General features: G+C 41.9%; 1 protein-coding gene across 4 annotated transcripts in view; it reads right to left on the bottom strand.

Moving 5' to 3' along the window:
* The window catches only part of Cpq (carboxypeptidase Q), a 463,439-nt gene that overhangs the window by 69,542 nt on the left and 369,741 nt on the right, over window positions 1-24,156 (bottom strand). For all 4 annotated transcript variants that reach the window (XM_046464739.2, XM_046464741.2, XM_046464738.2 and 1 more), the window contains one exon: window positions 9,624-9,825. In XM_046464739.2, coding sequence (XP_046320695.1) covers window positions 9,624-9,825 — 202 coding nt within the window. The remainder of the gene's footprint in view (window positions 1-9,623; window positions 9,826-24,156) is intronic.

Raw genomic sequence — 24,156 nt, 5'->3', positions numbered from 1 at the left:
GTGGGGCTTAGTTGGAAGAAGTAGATGATGGGGAGCATATTTTGTATATTTTATCCCCAGCCTCTCTCTGGCTTCTGGTTTCCATGAGGTGAGTAGCTTTCCTCTGCCACACCTTCTACCATGATGCTTCTGCCTTGGAGCCAGCTGAATATGAACCGGAACCTTTTAAACTGAGCCAAAATAAATCTTTCCTCCTTTTAAGTTGATTTTCTCAGCTATTTTGCCACAGCAACAGAAAGTTACCACAAGAATCATATGAAAAGAACTCAGGAAACAGTTATTTGGCTTTCACTGGCCAAAGATGGGATAATTTGAATGGCCCAAAAATTATTACTGCAACAAAATGAAAAACATCAAGTATTTTTTAAGTCAATCAATTAATCAATTTTGGATGGTAGGGAACCAAATGATGAGTTTTAAAATTGGTAAATAAAGGGAAAAATAAAACATTTTTCCTACCTTTTTTTATACAAAAGTATCTCAAGGTAACCAAATGGTTGATGAGGGGCAAGTTCTTTTTATTAAAATTTTAGATGTTAATGATCCTTTATTTTATCCATTTATGTATATGCAGAGCTGAGAATTAAACCTAGTGCCTCCACATGCTAGGCAAGCACTCGATCACTGAGCCACAATCCCAGCCCGGGGCAAGTTCTTATAGAATTATTTCAACGAATAAACAAAGAAGAAATGAGAGAATTGAATTATATCATTTAGAATATACGGTAATGACTTAATGAATCTAGGCAATAAGCCTCAATGGCTGCTAACATTGAGGAAGGGGGTAGTGGGGGGAAATGAATTAGACATTACTCCTGATGAGAATAAAATGAAATACCTAGAAAGTATCCTTGCCCTTGCCCTCCCCGACCATCCACAATCAGACTCAAATCAGAGCAAGCCACTAAATTTAACCAGCAATTCACAATAAAGATGAGGGATAGAGAAACATATCCAACAATGCCATGGGAATGGAATCAGCCCAAATTGCTTGGTTTCTATAATGAATGAATGGCAAAGAAAAAAAGATGAAGGTAGAATCTATGAATTAAAAGAGACAAGATAAGAGATAAGAGACATATCAGCCACTTGCATTGCTTGGAACTTACTGAAATCTTGGTTTAAAGTAGAAAACTTCTCTTTTTTAAATTGGAAGAATTTAATTGGAAACACTTGGAAACTGGTTACATACTGGGTATAATTTTAAGATATTGTCTGGAGGAATGAAAGTAATCTAATTATATAATGTGCATGGATGAATATGTAATAATGAATCCCACCATTATGTGTAATTATTATGTACAAATAAAGTTGTTTTTAAAATTATGTAAAGCATTTAGGTGGAATAATAGTATAGTATTGTAGTTATGAACATAAAAATGCATTCTTGCCTTTTAGAGACACAGATTAAAATGTTTTCCAATGAAATGATTGCTTTAAAATAATCTGGGTTTAGGAGAGTGGTTGGACATTGATGAAATAGGATTACCCATAATTTAAAAATTCCTGAAGCTGAGTGATGGGTGGTGCATGGGGGTTCAAACCAAATCAGTGAGTTTCCAATTGTGAGCTCTTGGAGAGAAGGGGTCATATCTTATTTTTGTATACTCCGTAATCTATATATCATATAGCTACCTATTAAACAAAAATTTAGTTCTTGTTTGGTGGGTTAGGTGCATTATACATTTTGACTCAATACTTTCAACTTATAATAAATGGTTTTATCAGGATATAACCCCACTGTAAGTTGAGGAACATCTGTATAGCATTTGTCAAGTATCGCCGTCAAATGCATAAGAGGGGAAACCCAGGAGAGCCAACCTTGAGACCCACAAAGGAGCGGATAGAAAAGTAACACCTGTCCAGGCTACATTATCAGATGGCAAGGCAAATGGTAGAGAGAGACACTCAGGTTAGAGTGTTCAAGGGTCATTATAGTGCATGCAATGAGCATACTATAGTACCTAAAGCAATGCTTCTCCTCCTTTGTGACTTCTCGGGCTCCCAATTAACTCCAGAGCTCTCACTTTGAGCCTCCTACTTGAATGGGATCTGGACACCCCGGCATCCTGAAACACTGCTGTCATAACTTTCTTCTCCTGCTGAAGGTGTCTGGCCGCTCTGCTAAATCTGTAAGAGTTTTCAACCTGAAATTTATGGCTCTTTCTGGCCCAGAGTTACTCCCCTGTTCTCATTGCCCCTGGCCCTCCACGATGCACCGCCCAGGGAGGCCATTCTCCTACAGGGACGACTGCCCTGCTCCTATCCTTTCTCTCATGAGGAAGGCCCTTCTGTACCTTTTCTGTCCATTCTGATCTGAGCATTGTTTAGTGTCCAGCTCAAGCTCCCCTCCTGCTGCTCTTCTGTCCTCCGTCCTGGGAGATCCTGCAGCCATTCTGCACGTGTTACTTATCCGGGAGCTGTACCAAAATCAGCCGTTTACTGTTACTTAACTTTTCTTGTGTTCATCTTCAAATCAATATGTGTAATCAGTGAACTTTTATGTGCCAGGTAGTAATAGGCATTGTGGGCATATAAAATACTCTCTCGCTCCTCCATCAGTGAAGGAGATAAAATGCAAAGTACATTAACTTCAAAGTGAAAGTGTGTGCTTTAAATAACCGTTGGAGGTAACACTTCATAAGGCACTTCATAAGGCACTGCGTGACTAACTGCCCCGGGGTATAACAGAGCCTCCTTCACCCACTGTGTTACCGTCCTGAAGGCCTGAGCCAGCTCTGCTGTGGGCATGCCACCCAGTGGCTTCTGTTAGGGCTGAAGCAGACGTGCTGTAAGGGGGAGCAGGGTGAGGAAATCATTTGTTCTTCCTACGTGCAGTTCTAGGGTGCAGTATTGCTGTGGCTGCTATACACACCCATCTGGAATAAAAGGGTCGAGGAGGAGTAAAGCCAGAGCCTGGACTCACCTGAGGTGAAGGGGGAAGAGGGAGCCACTTACTGGCTTTCTCTGTATGACCCTCATCAACCTCCAAGATTTTTCTCCATTCTGGATTTATTTCTTTGTTCTAGTCCCCTTCCTCACACTGTCCCTGTGCCCTCTCCTGCAATGGAGACTGCCCAGGGGCTGAGATCTGGTAAGTCTTTTCCATGCTCTACCCTCCGTGTCTAAACAGTGCTTGGTTTATGCGAGGCACTTGAGATACGCTTGTTGATTGAACAGAACTTCCCCAGCCATTTAAGTGGGGGTTTCAGGACTACAGCCACAACAGGGAGAGCACCCTTTCCATGTTTACAGTGGGGTGAGGCCTCCTCCCCATAGAGCAATAAGTTCTTCAAACACCACCACACAGAGTGTTTTCACCATAAGGGAGGTGTCTTTTAATTAGGGACAGCAGGTGACATAGGACTGCTGGGTTGCACTCTTCCATCTGGTGACTGGAAAACATACATGACGTGGATCCAGAGGCGGAACCTTCTGTATACTTTACACATCGATGCCTACTTGTGTCCTCACTGTCTCTTTTCTTGGAACATTTCAGAAGAAAGGCCTTTGGGATGTCAAAATGGAAAGTTTTAATTTAGTTCTGCTTAATTCCATATGAAATATTGGACAGAAATAAGCAACACAGAAAATATGTGAGATTCTGAGTAATCTGTATATTGGGTACTTCAATATGGAGTCTGAACTACTATACAAAAGAGGAAAGAAGTCAAAATATGATTTTTTTTAAACCCTATTTAACATGTAGCAAAATGAGGCAACGTTATTACGAACGTAATCCTTGGGTAACGCACTGCACATAACCAGGCTCTCTCACAGCACTCTACTCCTCCTAGAACCCTGGAACCTACTTCTTTAGCCTTCAATTCATAGACTTTTGTTGGGGGACAGACACTACTGCTCAGGCACTGGGGATTCCGAGGAGTTCACAGTGGCTCACGGTTGTAAGGACAGCGTGTAAGTAAATGGCTGGGCAAGCTCTGTTCAACAAGTTCTGAACCATCAACAAGTGTGTCTCAAGTGCCTCCCAGAAACCAAAGAGAGGTGAGCTTAGAGAGTTGGAGAGGCACACTCCAGGGACACTTATCAGGGCTACCGGAGATTAGAGAAGCCTTGAAAAGGAGGAGAACAGAGAGCTGAATCATGGAATTGGCTGGTGAGAAAAGATAGAACAGGGAAGGTCCAAAGGCAAAGCAGGTGGAATGAGAAAAGCCTTGCAGGCCGTGCTGAGTAGACACTTTTGTGACGCATAATGCTCTGGAGACAATGGGGGGCAGCGAAGGGTCTTAAACGAGGAGGACAGACGATCTGACATTGCAGCTACTTTTAATTTTTTGCACATTGGAAATCCTTGTCTTCTTCCTGGAGACATTTTCTTGTACATCCGGAAGCTATTTGCAGTGAATATGGGGCTCCACTCCATGCCCAGGAAGTGGGATTGGATCCTCATGAGCCAACCTGGGTAGTTCTACTCCATCAGCAGAATGCTTCTCAGCCACCGACATGTGTCACACTTTTGGCCAATGAGATTGAGGAGAAACCTGTTTTACGACTTCTTGAAAAGAGATAATACAGATGTTCTCTCTTCCACTATTGTGCAACATGTGTAGCTTGGAACAAATGCAGCCATCTTGAGACCATGAGGCGACAAGCCTGAAGATAAAAGTCAACATGCCAAGGATGGCAATGTGAAAGATGTAAAGAACTAAGATCCTTGTTGTGGTTGAATTACTGAACATTCCTTTTAAGAGAAATTTAAAAATCCCCTTCCTGCCATTCTGAGTTGGGTCTTCTGTTGTATTTCATAGACAAAAGCAATCCAGCTGATGCACTGATGTTCAATGTAGGTAGTTGGCTCTGGAATGAGTGGGCCCAGGAGGTGGAAGGAGACTGGGAATGTGGGTCAGCGTAATCCTAGGAGGCTGCTGAAGGAATCAGTGAGTGGTGATGAGACAAGGTCTGTGGGGTGGGGTGGAGGAAGTGGGTTGAATAAATAGGAGGGATTTAAAGGAAACAGGACTTGGAGACTGGTTGCATGTTCCAGATTATGCTGAGGTTTGGGGATTGTGGTTACAGTCACTGAGACAGGACAAGGAGGAGGAGAAACACATGAAGATTCTTGGTGGAAACGATGACTTGTAAGTTACCATATGCACTTTGCAGATGAGATACCCACGAGTCACTCACCGGACTGTGTTGTCTCTAGGGATAGGGATCTCCACCACTCCCTTCATACTGAGTGTCCAGTGCTATACAGTAGATGACTAGTGAAGATACTCAACAATAAATGAGTGAGGCTTAGAAAGAAAAATTACATTATTTGCACATATAGTTAGAAGCTGAGAAGCCAGAATACTCAAGGTCTCTATTTTTTTTCCAGAATATTCTACCACAAGCCAACAAATGGGAAAAAGGTTAAATCACAGATTTTGAGGCAGAGGAGGAAACTTTTACTGGTATATATGAAATAAAAGTGGAATCATTCTCTTAGGTCATATTAAGAGGGTATCTGAGTTTTCCATTAGTGTATGCTTTGTGAAGGAGTTTCTAAAGAAAGATGTTCAAGAGGGATACATTTAGGGACATCTGAGAACCATATATTATACCTCAGTACTGAAATATTCAAACTGAAAGAGATTCCTCTCTTTCAGCTCATACTAAGAGAATCATCATTTCCACCAAGTATCCTCATTTGGTCCTCCTCCTCCTCTGTCCCCTGTCTCATTGACTGGTGCCACAATCCAAAAGCCTCAATTATAATTTGGGACATGCAACCAAATGTTTTCCAAGTCCTGTTTACTTTAAATTTCTCCTATTTCTAAATTCGCACTTAGAAAATCAAGCACAAATTTTTAAATTTATAGTCTGTTCACTCTCTGGAGTGAATAGAGACTAACTTAAACCCCTCTGAGATCACTTGTCGCAAGTGATCTTTGAAATTATCTTTGAAAGACTCAGCGAACAGCTGTTCACCATTTTATGCAGGAAAATCATTAAAATACTAGAAGACATTTTTCAACATCTTCTCAAATTTTGTTCTTTTAAGAGAAATAATTGTAATTGCTGGACTTCCTAATATATATCATTCTTCCAATATTTCAAAATCTTTTTTGACTTTTTTCATGGCATCCTTTCTACTCCCCTCCCCCACACCCCTCACCTTATTTTTCTTCTTTCCTTTTTTGGAACTGAGGATTGAACCTGGGATTTCGCATATGTGAGGCAAGCGCTTTGCCACTGAGCTATATCCCAGCACTTTTATCTACACTCTTAATGTAAGGGACCCAAACCTTATCAAACATTATTTTCAACGCCTTTGTTTCTACTCTCACTTTAGAATTGCAAGAACTTAAGTATTTTCCAGAATTAAACTAAAAGCTATGTGAAAGGCATGGCAGTAGAAAATACTGCCCTTAGACTCTAAGAACTGATGGTTAAAGACTGGATGCAAGATGCATCCAAGAGCAATGTTGTCATAAGCAGTCAAGTGCCAGATTGTGGGATAAAGACCATGAGTGCTTTGGAAATTCAGACAAGCAATAGGGCACAATGGGCTGAGGAAGGACAATGAACAGTACCTGCAGAGTGTGCCTCAAGGAACATCTAGGATTTGGGGGGAAAGCAGATGGTCAGAAGGCTGGAGTAGCAAGATCTGGAATAGATCGTTTATGCAGAAATTACATCCAAGATACTCATTTTTTAAAGTTTTTCCTCCAAAGCCTTGTATTTACTTTGCTACAGATTTCATCTAGATGGGTGAAGGACATTATCTCTTCTCTTCCAAAGACGATCCTGTCATAAATCAATCTATTTGTCTTATATAACCAGTGAAAAGCAGGTTGAATTTTAATTCTCTCTGTGTTCTCAATTCATATTTCGGTATTCAGCATATATGGAACATTAAGAAACCAGGGCCCAAGCATCATACAAATTTGATAGGATTAAACACATTAGGGGCTCAATCAACGTTCATTGAATCAATGGGAGAAATGAAAGGGAAAAAAAGAGGAATGGAATTTGGAAACATTACTTCTCATTAATCTTCCAAATTTTAGGTAAGCAGTTATTTAAACATAACTTAAATAGTATTTTGAATTCTACCCTTAGGTTTGAATATTTTACTTGCCAGGTCTTTAAGAATACAGAGAACTCATAAGTTTCTTTTCTTTTTTAGATCAATTATGCTTCTTTCGTTTCTTTTGTTTTTGAAAGTTCTTGAAATTTTCAATAAGCAACAAAGTTCTAATGTGGGCAGTTCTATTGTTTCTTCCAGGAATAGCCCAAACCTGAGATTTCAAAAGAGCTGAACAGAATTCAGGGGAAGGCTGAGATAATTTGGTTCATCCTTTCAATACTCTAAAGGAAAAAAAAAATTAAAAATTCCAGGAAACATTTATAGTCATCTAAAAGAACTATTGCCTTTTTAATCTACAGAACCAGGGAGGGGAGTGGAACCAAGAATGTGAGGAAAAAAACAAGTAGTTATTTACAATAACAGACTCCTCTCTCCCAGAGGTAAATTATTTTGGAGCAGCAGTGAACTGCAGTCCTTTGCATAAGCAAGAGCTGGGTAAGATAAACATTGTAGAGGCTGCCAGATATGTGGAGGACCATCTCAGCATTCCAACGTCCCTGTGTTGTTCACAGTGCAAAAAGTCCAGCAGCCTTGACACCAGCCTGGCTCATTCTCAGGGTGACTTTGGCCCTGTCAGCAGTGACAACTTGTACTGAGTCGTTTAACCCTTCTGAATCTGTTTCTTCACCTACTTCACAGGATGGTGGTAGGCCTCAAAGACAGTGTCTGCAAAACTAGCATCCCATAAATAGCAAGAACTCAACAAATTCTAAGTTAACTCCTCAGGAATGGTAATAGGCTCAAATTCCCCACTCCACTTCAGCAGGTGGATATCAAATCTGACCTCATCATGGCTGAGAAGGACCAGGCCTCCTTCCCTCGGGTGAAGACAAATCAACTCATGCTTTCCACACAGAACCTTTCTCAGGGATCAGGTGGACATGCAGTGTAATCTCACTTTCACACACAACAAAGCCAGAAACAGCACAAGGTTTTGTGCCCCGATACTGTTGTAGGTTCTAGTTCCTTCTCACTTCCCATGACCACCCCAGAGGGTCTCCAGGGCAGTTCACCCTCTTCTACCAGTCTACTCCTCACAGCTGCCACCTGAAGCTTCCTTAGGGGTTCTCAAATTTCAATAATTTCCTTTTGAAAAGTTTAGGCTCAGTAAAAATTCAAAATTTCAAGCAAATTATTCTATGTGATGTACAGGGCAAACTCTCTTCCCTTTACTTCGATCAAGTTTATCAATGACATATATGTCGATATATGGATCTGTCCAGGGATGACACCATCATTGTTAATGACATACATAACAAATGAAGAGAATTTGGGTCCATGTATTAGTTTTTTTTTTTTTTTTCCATGCTGGGACAGAACCCAAGACCTGGTACATGCTGGGTGAGTGCTTTCCCACTGAGCTACATCCCCGGCCCAGGTTCTTGTATTAGAATAAAGGAAAACTTCTATTTCTAGTTATGGAAGATTACTATAAACCTTAAAACTTAAAATGTGCTTTAAAACCTTCAATATCTCAATAATAAGCTTTTTATAAATCTTAAATCTGTGTAGTATGCTGTTGGTGAAATCTATTTTGCCGACAGGGGAAAAAAAAAACAAAAACAAAACTAGAGTGGGGTGTGCCTTGAAGACACTGTTTTTGTATCTTTGAAATGTTTCGTAGTTTCTGGAAGCAATAATGTTAAAATGTTCAAAGTCTGGCCTTCCTATTTGTGTAGTACAAATACAGACTAATTTGCAGATGGCTCCTTGAACAAGATTTTGATTATGTATATAATGGTGCTGGGGACCACAGGAGTCATGAACATTTAAGAGCGCTTTTCCATGCCTGGGCTTGGGCACATTCATGAAGTTTTACAAGTTTTGTCTTCTTGAGACTGTTCCTGCCTCTATTTCTGTCACCTCCTCAGGTCAATCCCACTTCATAATTCCATCCTTGTCCCCAGAGACTTAGGGCTTCTCTTCAGGATATGTGTATGATAAAAATCATAATCAGGGCAAGTCAGTTTATATCCAACTTCTTAATGGAAGTCTTTGCATTAAGGAAAAAACATAATTAGCAGGAAGCACCCCACCCTCAAAGAATGAATCTCTCATGGTAAGGTTTCAGATGTCACGCTCTTTGGGTAGAGAATTTAGATCAGTAAAGGTTCCCTGGCACAGTGCAGAATGAGAAGAGTGTCAGTGATCATAATTGCCTTCTACTCTGTTTTTCAAATTTTTGATTGTTGAGATCACTGTGGTACAGTCACCAGAGATACCTCTTTAAAAAACAAAACAAAACAACTGATTTCTAGGCCAAATCCTAGAGTCATTAAATCAGAATCTCTGGGGGGGGGGCGAGGGGAGAGGAGCTTATCATTTAGAAAGAAAAGACAGATGGGTAACAAATGCAAACTGAGTACCATTATTCCAATTTTAGAATCATCAAATTATACCTGATAGACAAAAGCTTAGGGGTTCCACTCATCACTTGGCCTACGAGTAGCCACTGTGCCTCGTTAAATAGAGATTTCATTTTAAATCGATGGCCATACGTAACATGGACTTCATCTTTTCGTCTTACCAGGCACTCCAGCTTGGATCCAGAAGCTAATGTCCATCCCTTCGCCATCACTGAAGACCTGGGTGATGTTGAGGGGCTGCAGCAGGCGCATCACCTCCTTCATGATGGCCCTGGCCTTGTCACTGCCAGTGAATTGCAGCCCCGTGGGTAAGAAGGTTCCCGAGTCAGACTCCATCACCAGACTGTAGTTGGAAATATTTACCTGAACAAAAGAGAAAAAAAAAATGTTTGGTTCCTATCTGCCGCTTCCGTGCTTTCTCCTTGGGAACAATCAAAGGCCAAGACAGACGTGGCTCTGCCTGACTTAGGGTCTGGTCTGCACGTTACCTGATGGTTCTGAGATGCACAGTCACTCACCCTGGGATTTGCCAAACTCAAGCCCTGCCTTGGAAGGATTAAAAAAAAAATACAATGAAGGGAAATGTATTAAAGCTGCTCAATTATTTCTATTAGCAATAATATTCTTTCAGCTAATTTTCTGCTTGTGCCAGCCCCTCCTACATGGCAGGGATCTCCAGGGAGCGCTGGACGTGCTCAGACAAAAGGCGGCGTGCCCTGTGAACTAGTTTCCGCACTTCTTCCCTCCACAGAGATATTCTATCTCATTTTAATTGTGAGTTCTGCTGGAGCTAAAAGGCATCAAACTGGCAGGTTTGTCTTGGGTTTCTGGTTTTGTTGTTGTGCCATCTGTTGAATCCCTGGGGAGGCACTAATAGAACAAGACATGAAACACGGCTCTCCCTGGTGTGAAACCACAGCACTCTAATCCCAGGCAACTCTGCCAGGCTGCCAGTTTGTAAACTCTTCCCAAATAAAGTCTGGTAAGAGAGCCTACAGTGATTTGATGTAGCCAATATCGTCACTGCAAGAGCTTCGACTATAAACAGGCTCTCGACAGGTTGCACAGCTAAATTGCTACCCAGCCCTGACTTGCGAATTTCAGGGCCTTCAAGCTGGTCAGGCCCTCTGTTTCCCAAGAGCCACCCCCTTCTCCAAGACTGATCAGCTATTTGGTTGAGTTATTCCCAAGCTGTCTTTGGATAGCACTATTACTCATTCTTCATTACTCATCTAGTACAAATCAATAATCACATTGGTATACTGCTTCCAGAGAGTTTCCACATTTGCAATCTCTTTCCGTCTTCTCTGGAAACTCATAAAATCAACAAAGAGGCTTTATTATTGATGTAGTTTTATAGGAAAGAATCTGAGGATGAGAGAGGTCAAGTGATTCATTCAAAGTCACACAGCAGGCAAATGGTAGCACCTGCTCTGAATTCCTTTGCTTTCTGAAACTCCACAGTGCCACTGCTGGCATGGATATGGGAGTGGTGACACTTGTTCTGCATTAAGATGACTTTTCACTTACATAACAATTTGAAAGTTGCATAAGTATCTTTTCTCCTGAAGCAGATTTCACTTTATAGTGATTTCTTAACATTTGCTGTGGAAACATACTGAGGCCACAAAAAAGCAAGGGCAGAGGCGGGTTCCAAGGGAGGGTACTGCCAGCATTTATAGGCCTGAACAGGAGGCCCTGCATTTTTGTTGTCGTTGTTAATGATGAGGAGGTTAACGAAGCAGAAGCCTGCTCGTGTTTCCACTTTCATTTCTAAGGAATTTTCTGTCTTCATGGTGATTTTCACTGAAAGACCCAAGTCATTTATATAGAAAGGGCCACCTCGGCTTTCAGCTGGTGGCTACAGTATTACGGTAGTAGCATCATTAGAATTAATAATATGCAAAATATTTGCATTCGTGGCCTATATTCAGGGATCATTTAACTGAACGTTGCTGCTAGGTCAGCAGGTGGACTTGGGATTTGGCAGTACTAATTCTTTCCCCTTGAAGGCCTCCAATCCTCCTCACCCCGAACTCTGCCTCGCCTGTAAACAGGAGAAAAAAAAATCAAGTATATTTTACAAATGAAAACAGAATTGGGTGATCTTATATGTAAGGGTTCCCATATTGTGGGCATATTCTATGTTTCCAACAAGAAATTCATGTGAAGGGCTCCTAATTGGGTACTATTTAGGTTAAAAGTGGAGCTAGTGAGCAGTTTAGCGGTCAGATCCCACACTAATGAGCAGCCGGGTGAGGTGGACCCAGGCTTGGATTCATTTGTTCTCTTCCTGACATAGCAACTGACACTCTGGGCTACTAGGATGGAGAGACTGGCCTCCTCCTTCTCCCTAAGTCACCCCACCTTGGCCCTTGCCTTACCATGTTCAGGTTGGGATAAATGCTCTTTCCTAAGCTTGAACAATGAACCTGTGCACGTGTAGCTTCTAGCACCTCTAAAGAAATGACCTCTGTAGACCAGGGTGAAAGCATTGCAGGAACTCAACTTACAATGGCTTCTAACAACATGTTCATTAAGTGCTTCCTGGCTTCCTTTAATTGCAAATGAATAAATGTGGTAAGGACAGGGGACTTCACAGTTTGGGAGTGCCACTGTGCCATGTCACAGGATGTTGACAGGAGTATACAGAGTAATGTAAACAAAGAACATTTCAAAGATAGTATGAGCTATCTATGTGGCAGCCATTTTCACAGAGAGACGAAAAGTATGGGCTTTGGAGTTTGCCTGACTGGGTGGCAGCCTCTTAGTAACCAATCTTTAGCACTGTGACTTTGTGTGTTCCACATAACCTCTCAGCTTCTTCTGCCATGAAATGGGGACGATAGTGCCCCACCCTCATCCCCAGCTCATTGAGTTGTGAGCAACTGCATTGCAGAGCCTGGTGCACAGTTAGCACTTGATAAACAGCAGCACCATTGTGTGACTGTTCTCAGAACTGGCCGTCAATACCTCTTAGACTGTCAGGATGGTGCCAATACCAACTATTCTGTTAGCTGATTATGATGATGACAGGTTAGCATTTTTTTCAGTGTCTCCTACAAGACAGACACTGCAAAATGCTTTGCAGCTCATCCCATGTGCTGCAAGATAACTGCTGTTATATTCATTTCACGGACAAGACACTGAAGTTCATTTGGCTTCCCAACTTTCCCACAGTTACCTGCTAGTAAGTGGTGCAGTCAGAACTCACAGAGGTCTGCCCCTCCAGACGTGGGTTCTCCCCACTGCCCTGTCTCCCGAGGTCACCTCTAACTTTCCAGCCACCAGTCCACACTTTTAAATCAGAAATCGAGACTGTAGCTGAAGAAACGTATAGATTTCTTTTTTTTTTTCAAACTTCATGATCTCAGTATAAGATCTGCTTGGATAAAATTTATTATCCCAGCTAATAAAGCAATTTAATTAAACAAAGAGAGGATAGAAAACAAAAGCAAAAACTCTTGCTCCAGATTTCTTCCCAACTAGAAATAAAAAGCCTAATTTAATAAAACATTTTTTTTATATTTATAAATAACACAGGATGTGTAGGTATCCGGAAGTCAGCATTCTGGCGTAGGTAGAGATGTTTGATTTCCATTCATGTAGAGTTGTATTAGCTGCTAACATGATAGTAGCTTTCTATTGTTTCCTATTTATATATAAACTTCTCCATATGTTTTCAATAAAGAACTAAGAAAACAAACCACCCACTGTCCATGACACTGCCTTTGCTCCACATTTATGGAGTCATTATCTAATTGTTAGCACATGGTGAAGGATTTGGGAAAACAAAATGTCTCTGCTCAGAGAAGCTGAGATGGATCAATGGGTCCCTGGGCTGCTGCAACTGTTGCTTCCTAGGAGCCAAAGTCACAAACATCCAGATTCCTTATATGCCATGAGCTTTGGGCCATGTTCAGGGTGGATGTGAAAACCTGATTATTGCTAGTGACAAAGAGCAGGGACATGCCCATTTTACCCAACTCCTTCTAGCACACACACCAAGACAGTCTTCCTCTGGTTTACAGGGTGTAGGAAGAAACCTGCTTCAAGAGACGAGCTGCTTTATTGCTGAGATAACCAGCACCCATAGAGACAAGCTGGAGTGTACGGACGAGGAGGCCACGCTGTTCAACGATAAGCTCAGTTATTATCTGCTTCCCCCCGCCCCACTTTGCTCTCTTAATAAAGAATTTCTCTATTTGGCGCCAGGGAAACTGTCATTCATTACCACGTAATGTGCATAATGTAACGTAGAGAAATGCCCTCAGGGAACCTCCCTGGTTGGGATCATTGGATTAGTTAATATCTGCTCAGAGTTGAGGCTTCATGACCTTGTCATGTGCTACAATCACATCTTATAACACTTCTTCTTCTTTTTTTTTTTTTCCTCTTAAGGGTCAAGCAACTCTGCCAAAAACCAATTTGGTAACCATTCGCATTCTTTGGGTGCAACGCAAGATTAAAAAGAAGAAGACTGTTTAAAATACATATTGCATGTTTTAAAATGCTCACTTCCTAATATAAACACAAGGATGATGTTTGTATTCTTGGCTTTTATAAAATTCCAGGCGATTCTTCTTCAGAAATAAAGACCCAAATTCAATAACATCTCCGACCCCACCCCCCAATTTGGTTTCTTCTTTGTTTAAAAGCTTTTCTTTTTCTCATAACCTACAGAAAATAACTGATGAGAAAACCAGGAGAAAATCAATGCGTTTTTCTCATCTTTCTCAAAATGTCTTTGGTTTTGACCTAAAGTGACACTGAAATCCCAAAATCAAATGAAAAGAACAAGAGCCCCCTCGTTATTTTAATTAATCATGTAGCCTTATATCAATCATCAAAGAAATAAAGTTCAGCTGGGCACAGTGGCACACGCCTGTAATCCCATCGGCTCAGGAGGCTGAGGCAGGAGGATTTCGAGTTCAAAGCCAGCCTCAGCAAAAATGAGGCGCTAAGCAACTCAGTGAGACCCTATCTCTAAATAAACTACAAAATAGGGCTTGGGATATGGCTCAGTTTTTGAGTGCCTCTGAGTTCAATCCCTGGTACCCCCCCCAACCCTCCCATAAGAAGAAATCCCCACTGACACAGGGCAATCAGCCTTGGTAGGACTTTCTTGCCCCACTGAATGTTAACATTTTATGGTGGTAGTGATATATTCTACACAGGTAGTAGTGATGTTACTTGGTCAGGTAGTGGGCACAAAATTGGTTTTGAAAAGCAGTTCATTCCTACATGTGCGAGCTGAGCCACTGCACTCATCTCTCATAGCCTGCTGGTGGCCCTGGAGTCCCCTGCTTCCAGGGTGGAGGTGGAGGTATAGGTGGAGGTGGAGGAGGAAGTGGCCAGTCTTTACAGAGCAGCAGCTCAGACCACTGCCAATGTTCGTGGTCTAAAGAGGCTTCCCCTGCCCTGCAAAGTCAGAAACAGGCTTCACTTTCTGGTCAGGTCTACCCTGAAGTTCATGCTTTTATTTCTAACCAGTCTTCAGCATTCTGTTTTGAACAGCCTCGGGTACCCAAGGGAGATCTAGAAGAAAGATGACAAGGTGCAATGCCATTAGTTATTTTCATTTGGCAGCTAAACTGGCAGCAGCGTTGGGAAATGGGCAGTCTTGGGTAAGTCGCAGACAACTTTTGTGGTTAGCCACCACCTGCCTGGAGACAGGAGAGAATGGAGAGCTTCCAGGGACCCCATTCCAGTATGATCACACGGTTGTGTGCAGAGGAATTCTGCTGTGAGAACAAACCTGTGTTTTCAGGCAATCCCATTTTTACAATGTCATTTGAAGCACTCTAGATCTCAGTGAATTCTCCTCTTGGGCTAGTCAAGGTCCGCAGATAGCCCTTAAACTTACAAAGGCATCTGATCCCTCTCTAAATGTCACTATGGTAACGGTGGTGAGTCGGCAGGATAAAAATACGGCATGAACATTGGTTAAAAGATGTATTTTACTTATAGTATATAAGAAATAGGACTGTATTCACGTTGCTTTTAAAAATAAAAGAATGCAAGATCCAGGGTATTGTTAGATCAACTTTAAAAAAGCTTAAATTAACGCCGATCACAGTGTCTAGTTATTTTTCTGATGTTGTAGCAACGTATTTGATCATAGGCAGTGGACCTCAAAATCAATCTGTGTGTGTGTGTGTGTGTGTGTGTGTGCGTGCATGCACACACTCTGAGCTATTGCCTAGCACAGCTGACACAGTGAGGCCCAGTGGGGATTGAACGTAGGGTCTCACCCATGCTAGGCAAGAGCTCTACCACTGAGCTTCATCCCCAGCCTTTTTATTTTGAGACAAGTCTTGCTCTGCTGGCCAGGCTGGCTTTGAACTTGATATTCTCCTGCCTCAGCCTCCTGAGCTGCTGGGATTACAGGTGTGTGCCACCATGTCTGGTGAAGATCCCACAATTACAGTGTGATTCCTTTAACGCCATACGTTGGCCAAATGTTTCATGTTACTGGCTTCATACTCATTTCCATTTGTAGTGGTAAAAGAGAAATGTTCGACATCACTGACTTTGTAGATGCAGACTCCTTGAACTTTGCATTCTCTGTCCTCTCCATCCCCTTCCTCCCTGGCTACTCCCTGTCAGTCTCTCCTTATCCCCACCAACTCCCATCCTTCTCCATGATTGGAAGGTGCAAACTACCAAAAGGAAAAGCTCATCCTTCACTGACCCACTTCCTTTAACCCTGACGTGCTGCGCAGACATAAAGATGTGCTTCTTACATTGGAAGGTGTTGGTCTGCCCCCAGGAGAGTGCTTTTGTGTTGACTCCTGCTGCCTTTCCCTTGGCTGGGAAGGCTACCCCAGCTTCTTTCTTTAGTCTCTTCCTAAGGTTATAACTGACAACTGAGTTCATCTTCTTACAAGTAGACAGATTATTTCTTTTTAAAATTGCATTAGTCATCATTTTCATGTCCTAAAAAGTAAGCTACTTTATACCCAAGAACCCGCATATCACTTAACCCTAGAAGAAATCCTACTAAAACCCAGTTCATGAATTCTGTTTCTATACACACAAGCACTTCTAGCATTTTAGGATTATGACAATATCCTCATATGCTTTACTTGATCAAAGACTCTCGAGTAATATTAGTAAAAATGCTAAACATAGCTTTAGAAATAATTATAGTTTATTAAAAAGTCTTTTCCTCCTTCTCGTTTAAAAACACAGTAGTGAGTTTCAAACCTCCTAAAAACCGTAGTACCCAACTATGAATTTCTGGGCTCTTGGTTCCCTCAAATGTCTTCGTGTCTTACAGCTGCCCAAATCTTTCCTGATTAGCATGCCCCTAATATGCTGGTCAGTTCCATCTTATCTAATTTATGTTTTATACTTACCTTGCTCCTGAAAGAATCCAAAGCTTCTGCAAAGAAAAGATCTTAATAACATATTAGAAGAGTAGGTAAAGGCTCAAGGACCAAGAAGATGCCAGGAATTCAAGGGAGAGAGGTCTGGTGGATCCCTTCTACATCTCCATATTAATCAACAGAGCTTAGCACATAAAAGGTACTTCACAGATGCTTGAGGAAAAAAAAAGTCACAACTGGGAAAATTTTGACATTGGCCCTAGAAGCAACTTGAGGGTACAATCTAGCTCTAGCTTGTGACTGCCAATGTAAGAGGGAGGTACTGATGTATTACTGAGCTTGCAACATCTAGGAATAGAATGCAAGATCCTACCAGCTCCTTGGAAGGGGCAATGCATTTCCCAACATTCACTTCTAAGAGGAATTATTCCATGTCTCTTCATGTGAGGAACACTGAACAAAATAACAGACAGAGTCTCCAATAATGATTTTACAAAATATAATAGAGTTGCTTACCTTTCCCAACTGTTTCCTACATATTGATACTCAATGAAAGCTAAAAACAAAATATTAACCCATATTTCAGTCAAGGTGTAAGGTGTTTTCTTCAGGGAGCAAATATATCTATTCAATAGTTATTGAGAAAGAAACCGAGGAGTCGGACAGCCACAGATCCCTGTTGCCCTGGCCAGTCCCAGTTTATACCTCTTACCTCAGTATGTTATTAGTAGAGACAGCTTTCTCTTGCAAAGATTTCCTGATTTACAATAAATCATATTGCAACCCACCAATGAATAAATGGATAAATGGCACCATTCTGAACACCTACAAAATGTTGCCAGATCTGTGGCTTTTCCAGAGAGGAGCAGAGCCTAGGCAATCCCTAAAAGAATAACTATCAGCATGTTCTATAAAATACCCCACTCTCAACTACCAATTGTCCTTCCTAGAACTTTAGAGGAATTAGCAAAAATTTCAATATTGAGATTATATCCGAGCATTAAATTGCAACTATTTAATGGAGCTGAACTTGACACCTGCTTACTCCAAGAAACACGTTCTTCTCTTGGCCTCTGGGACCTCAAAATCTTGCCTCTCTTCTTGCCTCTGTGGATGCTCCTTCTAATTTTTTCTTGGCTGGTTTTCTCATGTACCTGACCTCTAGATGTTGGGGTGGTCAGAAACAGTCTAAAAGCCTCTTTTCTCTTCTTTGCTCATTCTGTTGGAATTCTCAACCAGGCTTTTCTTTCTTTCTTTTCTTTTCTTTCTTTCTTCTTCTTCTTCTTCTTTTTTTTTTTTTGGTATTGGATATTGACCTCAGGGGCACTCGACCACTCAGCCACATCTCCAGCCCTATTTTGTATTTTATTTAGAGACAGGGGCTCACTGAGTTGCTTAGTGCCTCGCCATTGCTGAGGCTGTCTTTGAATTACCAATCCTCCTGCATCAGCCTTCTAAGCTGCTGGGATACAGGCATGCACCACCATGTCCAGAAGGCTTTTGGTTTTAAGTCTACTTGGTGATACTCCAAGCTCCTATTTCCACACCTCTCTCCTGAATTCAGACTCTTCTACCAGTCACTCAGCATCTCCATTTTCATGTCTAATTGTGTATTTCATGTCTAATTGCATTAGTCATCATTTTCATGTCCTGAAAATGGCTTTTAGGGGCTGGTTCCTTCGAATGTGTTCGTGTCTTACTACTGCCCAAATCTTTCCTGATTTATTAATTTGCCAACACAAATTTATTCTTTTCACAGTTATGGAGGGTTTGAATCTGAATGGAATCTTACAGGCAAGAGTCAAGGGGTTGGTAGAGCTGGTTCCTTCTCTAGGCGCTGGTCTGGCTTTTCCCAGCTCCTTGAAGTGCCCTTGTTCCTTGGCTCATGTCTCTCATCACAAGTCCTCTTCTCCTCCTTCACCGTCGTCACACATTCTGTCCCTCCTTCGGTCATCTTTCCTCCCAAATTAGAAAACAGCAAAAACATCCTTCTGGTCACAGAGTCTAAAAACGTTGGTCATCATTCTTGACTCCTATCTTGCTTTTGTATCCCAAATGCAATCTGTCAGCAAATGCTGTCAGCTCTGTTTTCAATAACAGGCCAATTCTTCCACAACTTCTCCCTGGCTCCGCTGTTCTCATGGAGAATTGCAATGGCATCCCAACTGTCCCCCTGCTTCAAGCCCTGTCATCTTTCAGCCTGTTCTCAGTAGAGTGATCCTCATTTAAAAAAAAAAATCCAAGCCAGATGATCCCATTCTTCATCTCCAAACCTCCATATGGCTTCCATCTCACTCAGAGTGAAAAGCAAAGCCTTTGTATTCTTCCCGAAGGCCCTACAGCCAAATCTTTCTCTGAAGCTGCTGAAATGCCCAAACACTTAATTGAATTCTCAGAATTCTTGACCAAAAGAAAAGAGGAAATGATCCTGGTTCATGAAGAATCTGGAAGCAAGAGTTACTAGCTCTTTATTTTTATGATTAAAGAAGCCTCAAGTTGTCTATAGAATGTTGAATTGAACCTCTAAGAAGAAAATGAATTAGCCACAAAACCATCCCAATCCAACTAGATCTATCAGCTTGTTGAATGGGAAGTGGGAATCCAGTGGCTTTTAGGGGCTGGTGGCTATAATGGCCCTGGGGGAAGGGGAGGAGAGAACTGAGGTATCAAGTAGTGGGAGAAAAGAGCTCAGAAGTAGTCATTCACTGTGAGGCTCATGAGGATGGGATGGAGGAGGCCTGTGCAGAAACCTCACCTGAGGGACCAGGGAGTCTTTAAGAAGGAACTCTAAGGGTATAAAAACAACCACCACAGTGTGAGCCACTGGGATTATAGGAAGTGAGGCTGAGAGAGGGCAAAAATTACTGTTGAAGCAGATGGAGCATTTATACAGAGGAAACTACATGCTCATGACTAGCAGGGGACCTCCTCCCTGAATTCTACAAAATTTCCTCCTTGACCTCTTTGTGTGACTGTCTGATAGCTCTAATTCATTGTGTCCAAAGCTGAATTCCTGATGTGTACCTTACCTCCAACTCCTCTATCTCAGTGGCTCAGGTCCCAAACTGTAGGGTCACATCATCTCCTCTCCTCCCTCCCCCTATCATAGCCAACTGGCTGGAGCCTGACGACTTGTCACCCCTCCACTGCTACCATCCCCTTTACAGTTACCCTCGGCTCTCGGCTGGATTATTGCCTCGCTTCAGTTCTGGGCCCCTTCAGTGTATTCTCACCCAGCATCAGATGAATCATGTTAGACCACTAATTCAGTTCATGATACTCCTCTGCTCAAGAGACTTCAATAGTTGCAATCTCACTCAGAGGAAATGCCCAGGAGGCCCGGCTCCATCTGGACTCCTTTATAGCCGTGACCGCATGTCCTACCACCTTCCTTCCTCAGCTCCACTTGAGGAACACAGGCTTCCTCCCTGTTCCCTGCTTGCTGAGCAGGTCCCCATCAGCTTCTTTGCAACAACTCTTCACTTGCCCTAGGAAGTTCCCTCCAAGAGACCCAGGTGGCCCTCTTCTTCATCTTCTTCAGGCCTTCATCAAAACACCTCCATGGAGTCTTTCTTGTCCCTGTAAAAAACTAAACATCTCCCTTCTCACATCCCCATCTTTTCTCCCTGTCCAATTTCTTCCCCCAAGTAGTTATCTTCATCTAGCATACCATGTTCCCCATTTATCCAATTTATAATAAGTCTTGATTCACTAGAATGGGAGCAAGACGAGGAGTGTGGTAGTCAGCTTCTCATCACTGTGACCCAGAACACCTGACAAGGACTAATTAGAGGAGGAAAAGTCTACAGGAGTGTAATCCATGGATTAACTGAGTCTACTGCTCTGGGCCCAAGGTAAGGCAGAAAATCATGGAGGAAGGGTGTGGTGGAGGAGTGCTGTTCCATTCATGGTGGCCAAGCACAGAGAAAGCCAGGGTAAGATGAATCCTTCCAGGGCAGGTCCCCCAGGGCCCACATCCTCCAGTCACACCTTACCCACTCCATTCAAACTCAGATGGATTGATTAGATCACAGCCATCTAATCTTATCATTTCTGAATGCTCCGGTATTGACACAGGGACACTTCATATTCAAACCATAACATTCCACTCTTCACTGCCAAAAGCTCATGTCTATCTCATGATGCAAAATGCATTTAGTGGTCTCTAAGAGTCTCCATAGTTTTAACAGTTCCAGAATTGCCCCCAAAGTGCAAGTCCAAAGTCTCTTCTGAGACTCAAGGCAAACTCTTGGCTATGAAACCCTGTAATGATCAAAAGCAATTTATATATATCCCATATATAGTGGAAACAAGTAAACACTTCCATTCCAAAAGGGAGAAATAGGGGCATAGAAAGAAGGGATGGGACTAAAGCAAGACCCACCCTGACTAGGCAGAAATTAGGTGCTGTAGATCCACATGGAACATCTGAGGCACATGGTGGCAAGAAGGTCAGTCCCACCCCTTTGACCTTGCTGGTTGCAGTGCATGTGGCCTCTCTTTCAGCCTGGCTTTCTCCACAGCCAGCAGCTTTCCTTGGCAGACTGACCACATTACTGGTATTTCTTAATTCCTAGGGTCTCGTTCCAGCTTCGGCTGCACCTCAACAACTTCACACATCACCCTTTTGGGGCAGCCTGCAGGAATTCCTGGGGAGGGGTACTGGGGATTGAACTCAGGGGCACTCAAACACTGAGCCACATTACCAGCCCTATTTTGTATTTTATTTAGAGACAGGGTCTCACTAAGTTGATTAGTGTGTTGTTGCTGCTGAGGCTGGCTTTGAACTTGCGATTCTCCTGCCTCAGCCTCCTGAGCCACTGGGATTATAGGCATGTGTCACCATGCCTAGCAGACTGCAGGGATTCTGACCCTGTTATATTTTGCCTGGTCTCCTAGGTCCTCTTTTGAAATCTCAGTGGAAGCCTCCATGACCCCACAGCTTCAGCATTCTGCATTGCTGCAGAACCAGCACCATGCGGATGACATCAAGGTCTGCTGCCAGGCTGTGCAGTAGCTGGGTCCTCTGGGATGATCACAGCATTAACACAGAAGATTTGGGGGGACACCTCATATCCAAACTATACCAAAGAGAGAACTCAGAACACTTTCTGACACTTTGAAGGCTGTCAATAAACATGGGCTGAGACAAAGAATAAATAGATGTATGTATATATGTATTTAACACACAAGTGTGTGTATATTTCTATATGCAAGCCCACAAGATCAAATAACCAGGTCCCATTTGGGATGATGGTGGTGGCAGTGAAGATGATGACCACATGGTGTTGGTGATAATGCAACATTAGCTTTTCAGAATCTGTTTGTGTTGTTGCTGTTTAATTCCTCAAGCAAGGATGGGGTTCACAATTAAGGTTATAAGCTGTTTTTTAGGTGTATATTTTATAAAGCTCTAAAAATATAGAGATTTTGATAACATCTACAGAGGAGCGGAGCAGGGTGGGGATGCAGGGGTAGGAAAGGGTGGTCAGTGGGTACCAAGCTACAGTTAGAGAGGGGCTATTGCAGGAAACAGTAGGGTGACTGCAGATAACAAGCATGAACTGTACATTTCAAGAAGCTAAAATAAAGGGTTTTGAAAGTTTTCACCATAAAGAAATGGTAAATGTTTGAGGAGATATTTAACCCAATTTAAACATTATACAATATATACATGTACTAAACTATTGCATTAATACATCTAATTCTAAAGTTTTTATATATCAGCTTAACATAAATTTAATTAAAAATATAATAAAAATAAAGCAAAATAGAAGAAAAAGAATGAATAAGAGAGAGAGAGAGAGAGAGAGAGAGAGAGAGAGAGAGAGAGAGAACACCAGGTGCGGTGGCACATGCCTATAATCCCCAGAGGCTCCAAAATAAAGAAAGAGAGAAAAAAGAAATGTGGGAGGAAGTAGATGTGGTTACAAAAGGGCACTTGAAGGATCTGCTGGAAATGAGATGCTTTTTGTCTTATCTGCATTACTCACCACCCAGACTATAATAGTTCACCATAGCTTTACAAGATTTGCTACAGGGTAAAAGGCACATGGGATCTATTATTTCTTATAACTGTATGAGTATCTATAAACAATTTAATAATAATTTTAAAAAATCATTAAACAAATACTTTTTAGAAAGCTATATATAGTAAAAGCGATTTTTAAAATATGTCCATAAATTATCCAACTGCAAGGGAAATGTCTAAGGTTCTTTCCATAATGGAATAATAAGGTGCTCTTACTTTGGAGGCTGTGTGGCAATTGCTGTTCCCTTCTCAGGTGAAAACAAGGGCTGGATACATTCTTGGCAGAGCCTATTTCCCCATCTCAGGGGACAGCATCTAATGTGTTATACTTCCCAAAATAAAATGGCCACTGTGCACAGGAGGAGAAGGGGATGAGCAATAATTACCAAGCGAAAATTTATGGAATCTAAAAATTATTAGATATATATTTTAAAAATCTTAAGGTTTGTTATACTAAACTAAGTGCAACATGAGGCTAATAATACATGGTATAATCAGTAAGACTCAATTAGAGACACCAATAAATGCATTCTGGGACTACTTTAACAAGATTTAACAATCACTTCACATACTTCCTAAGTTTTAAAGTATTCAGGCAAAATGAAGGGAAATAATAAATAGATGAGGCAATTTAGCTTTGAGAAGAGTTTAGATAATTTAATAGGTATAGTTTAGATAAAAGGAGGCCAAGGAATTATAGTGATTAAAGAAAAAAAATCTCAATAGGCATCTGTATTGAGTTAAGAGAGGTGAAGAAACACAATTTCCCTCTTCTTAGAATAGTAATAAGCAGCAACAATAATACCTAAAGGGAGAAGAAGAAAATAGCTATGGTAGAAAAATAGCTGGAAATAATGATCATCTGGGAAGCCACCTGAGGACCATGGAGGGGAGACTGAGTGCTAGAAATGTTCAGGGCAAGTTCAGTAAAAGCAGTTGGACAGGCACACGGCCCAATCTCCTGCTTCGCCTGTGGATTCCTGTGCTGTTCATCACGGGCATCACTGGTGATGGAAGGCTGTTTTGGTGACTAGGGGAGCAACCTAGGAGACTGTGATCCTGGGAGTGAGTCCCACCTCCTAGTGACTGCCACCTGGGGGCAAGAAGAGGTGATGAGCAGAGGCTAATGTCACTTGAGGCACTCTTGGCCAGTGGGTGAAAAATAATAGGCAAGTTACTTCACTACTCTGGGCCTACATTTACTCATTTGCAAAATGGGGATAACAATAATTATTTGAAGGTTTATTCCCAGGCAGGAGTTTTCACTCAGGGGTCCCCTGAAGATTCAGATTTGAAGCAAGCTGGTACACTTGGACTAGCAAAAATGACATC

The sequence above is a fragment of the Marmota monax genome, unplaced genomic scaffold (assembly GCF_021218885.2).
Source record: "Marmota monax isolate L192 unplaced genomic scaffold, Marmota_monax_Labrador192_F-V1.1 WCK01_AAM20220418_F8-fsc00003, whole genome shotgun sequence".
Classification (NCBI taxonomy): Eukaryota; Metazoa; Chordata; class Mammalia; order Rodentia; family Sciuridae; genus Marmota; species Marmota monax.
The sequence above is the reverse complement of the archived record's forward strand: the minus strand, read 5'-3'. Positions and strand labels throughout refer to the sequence as shown.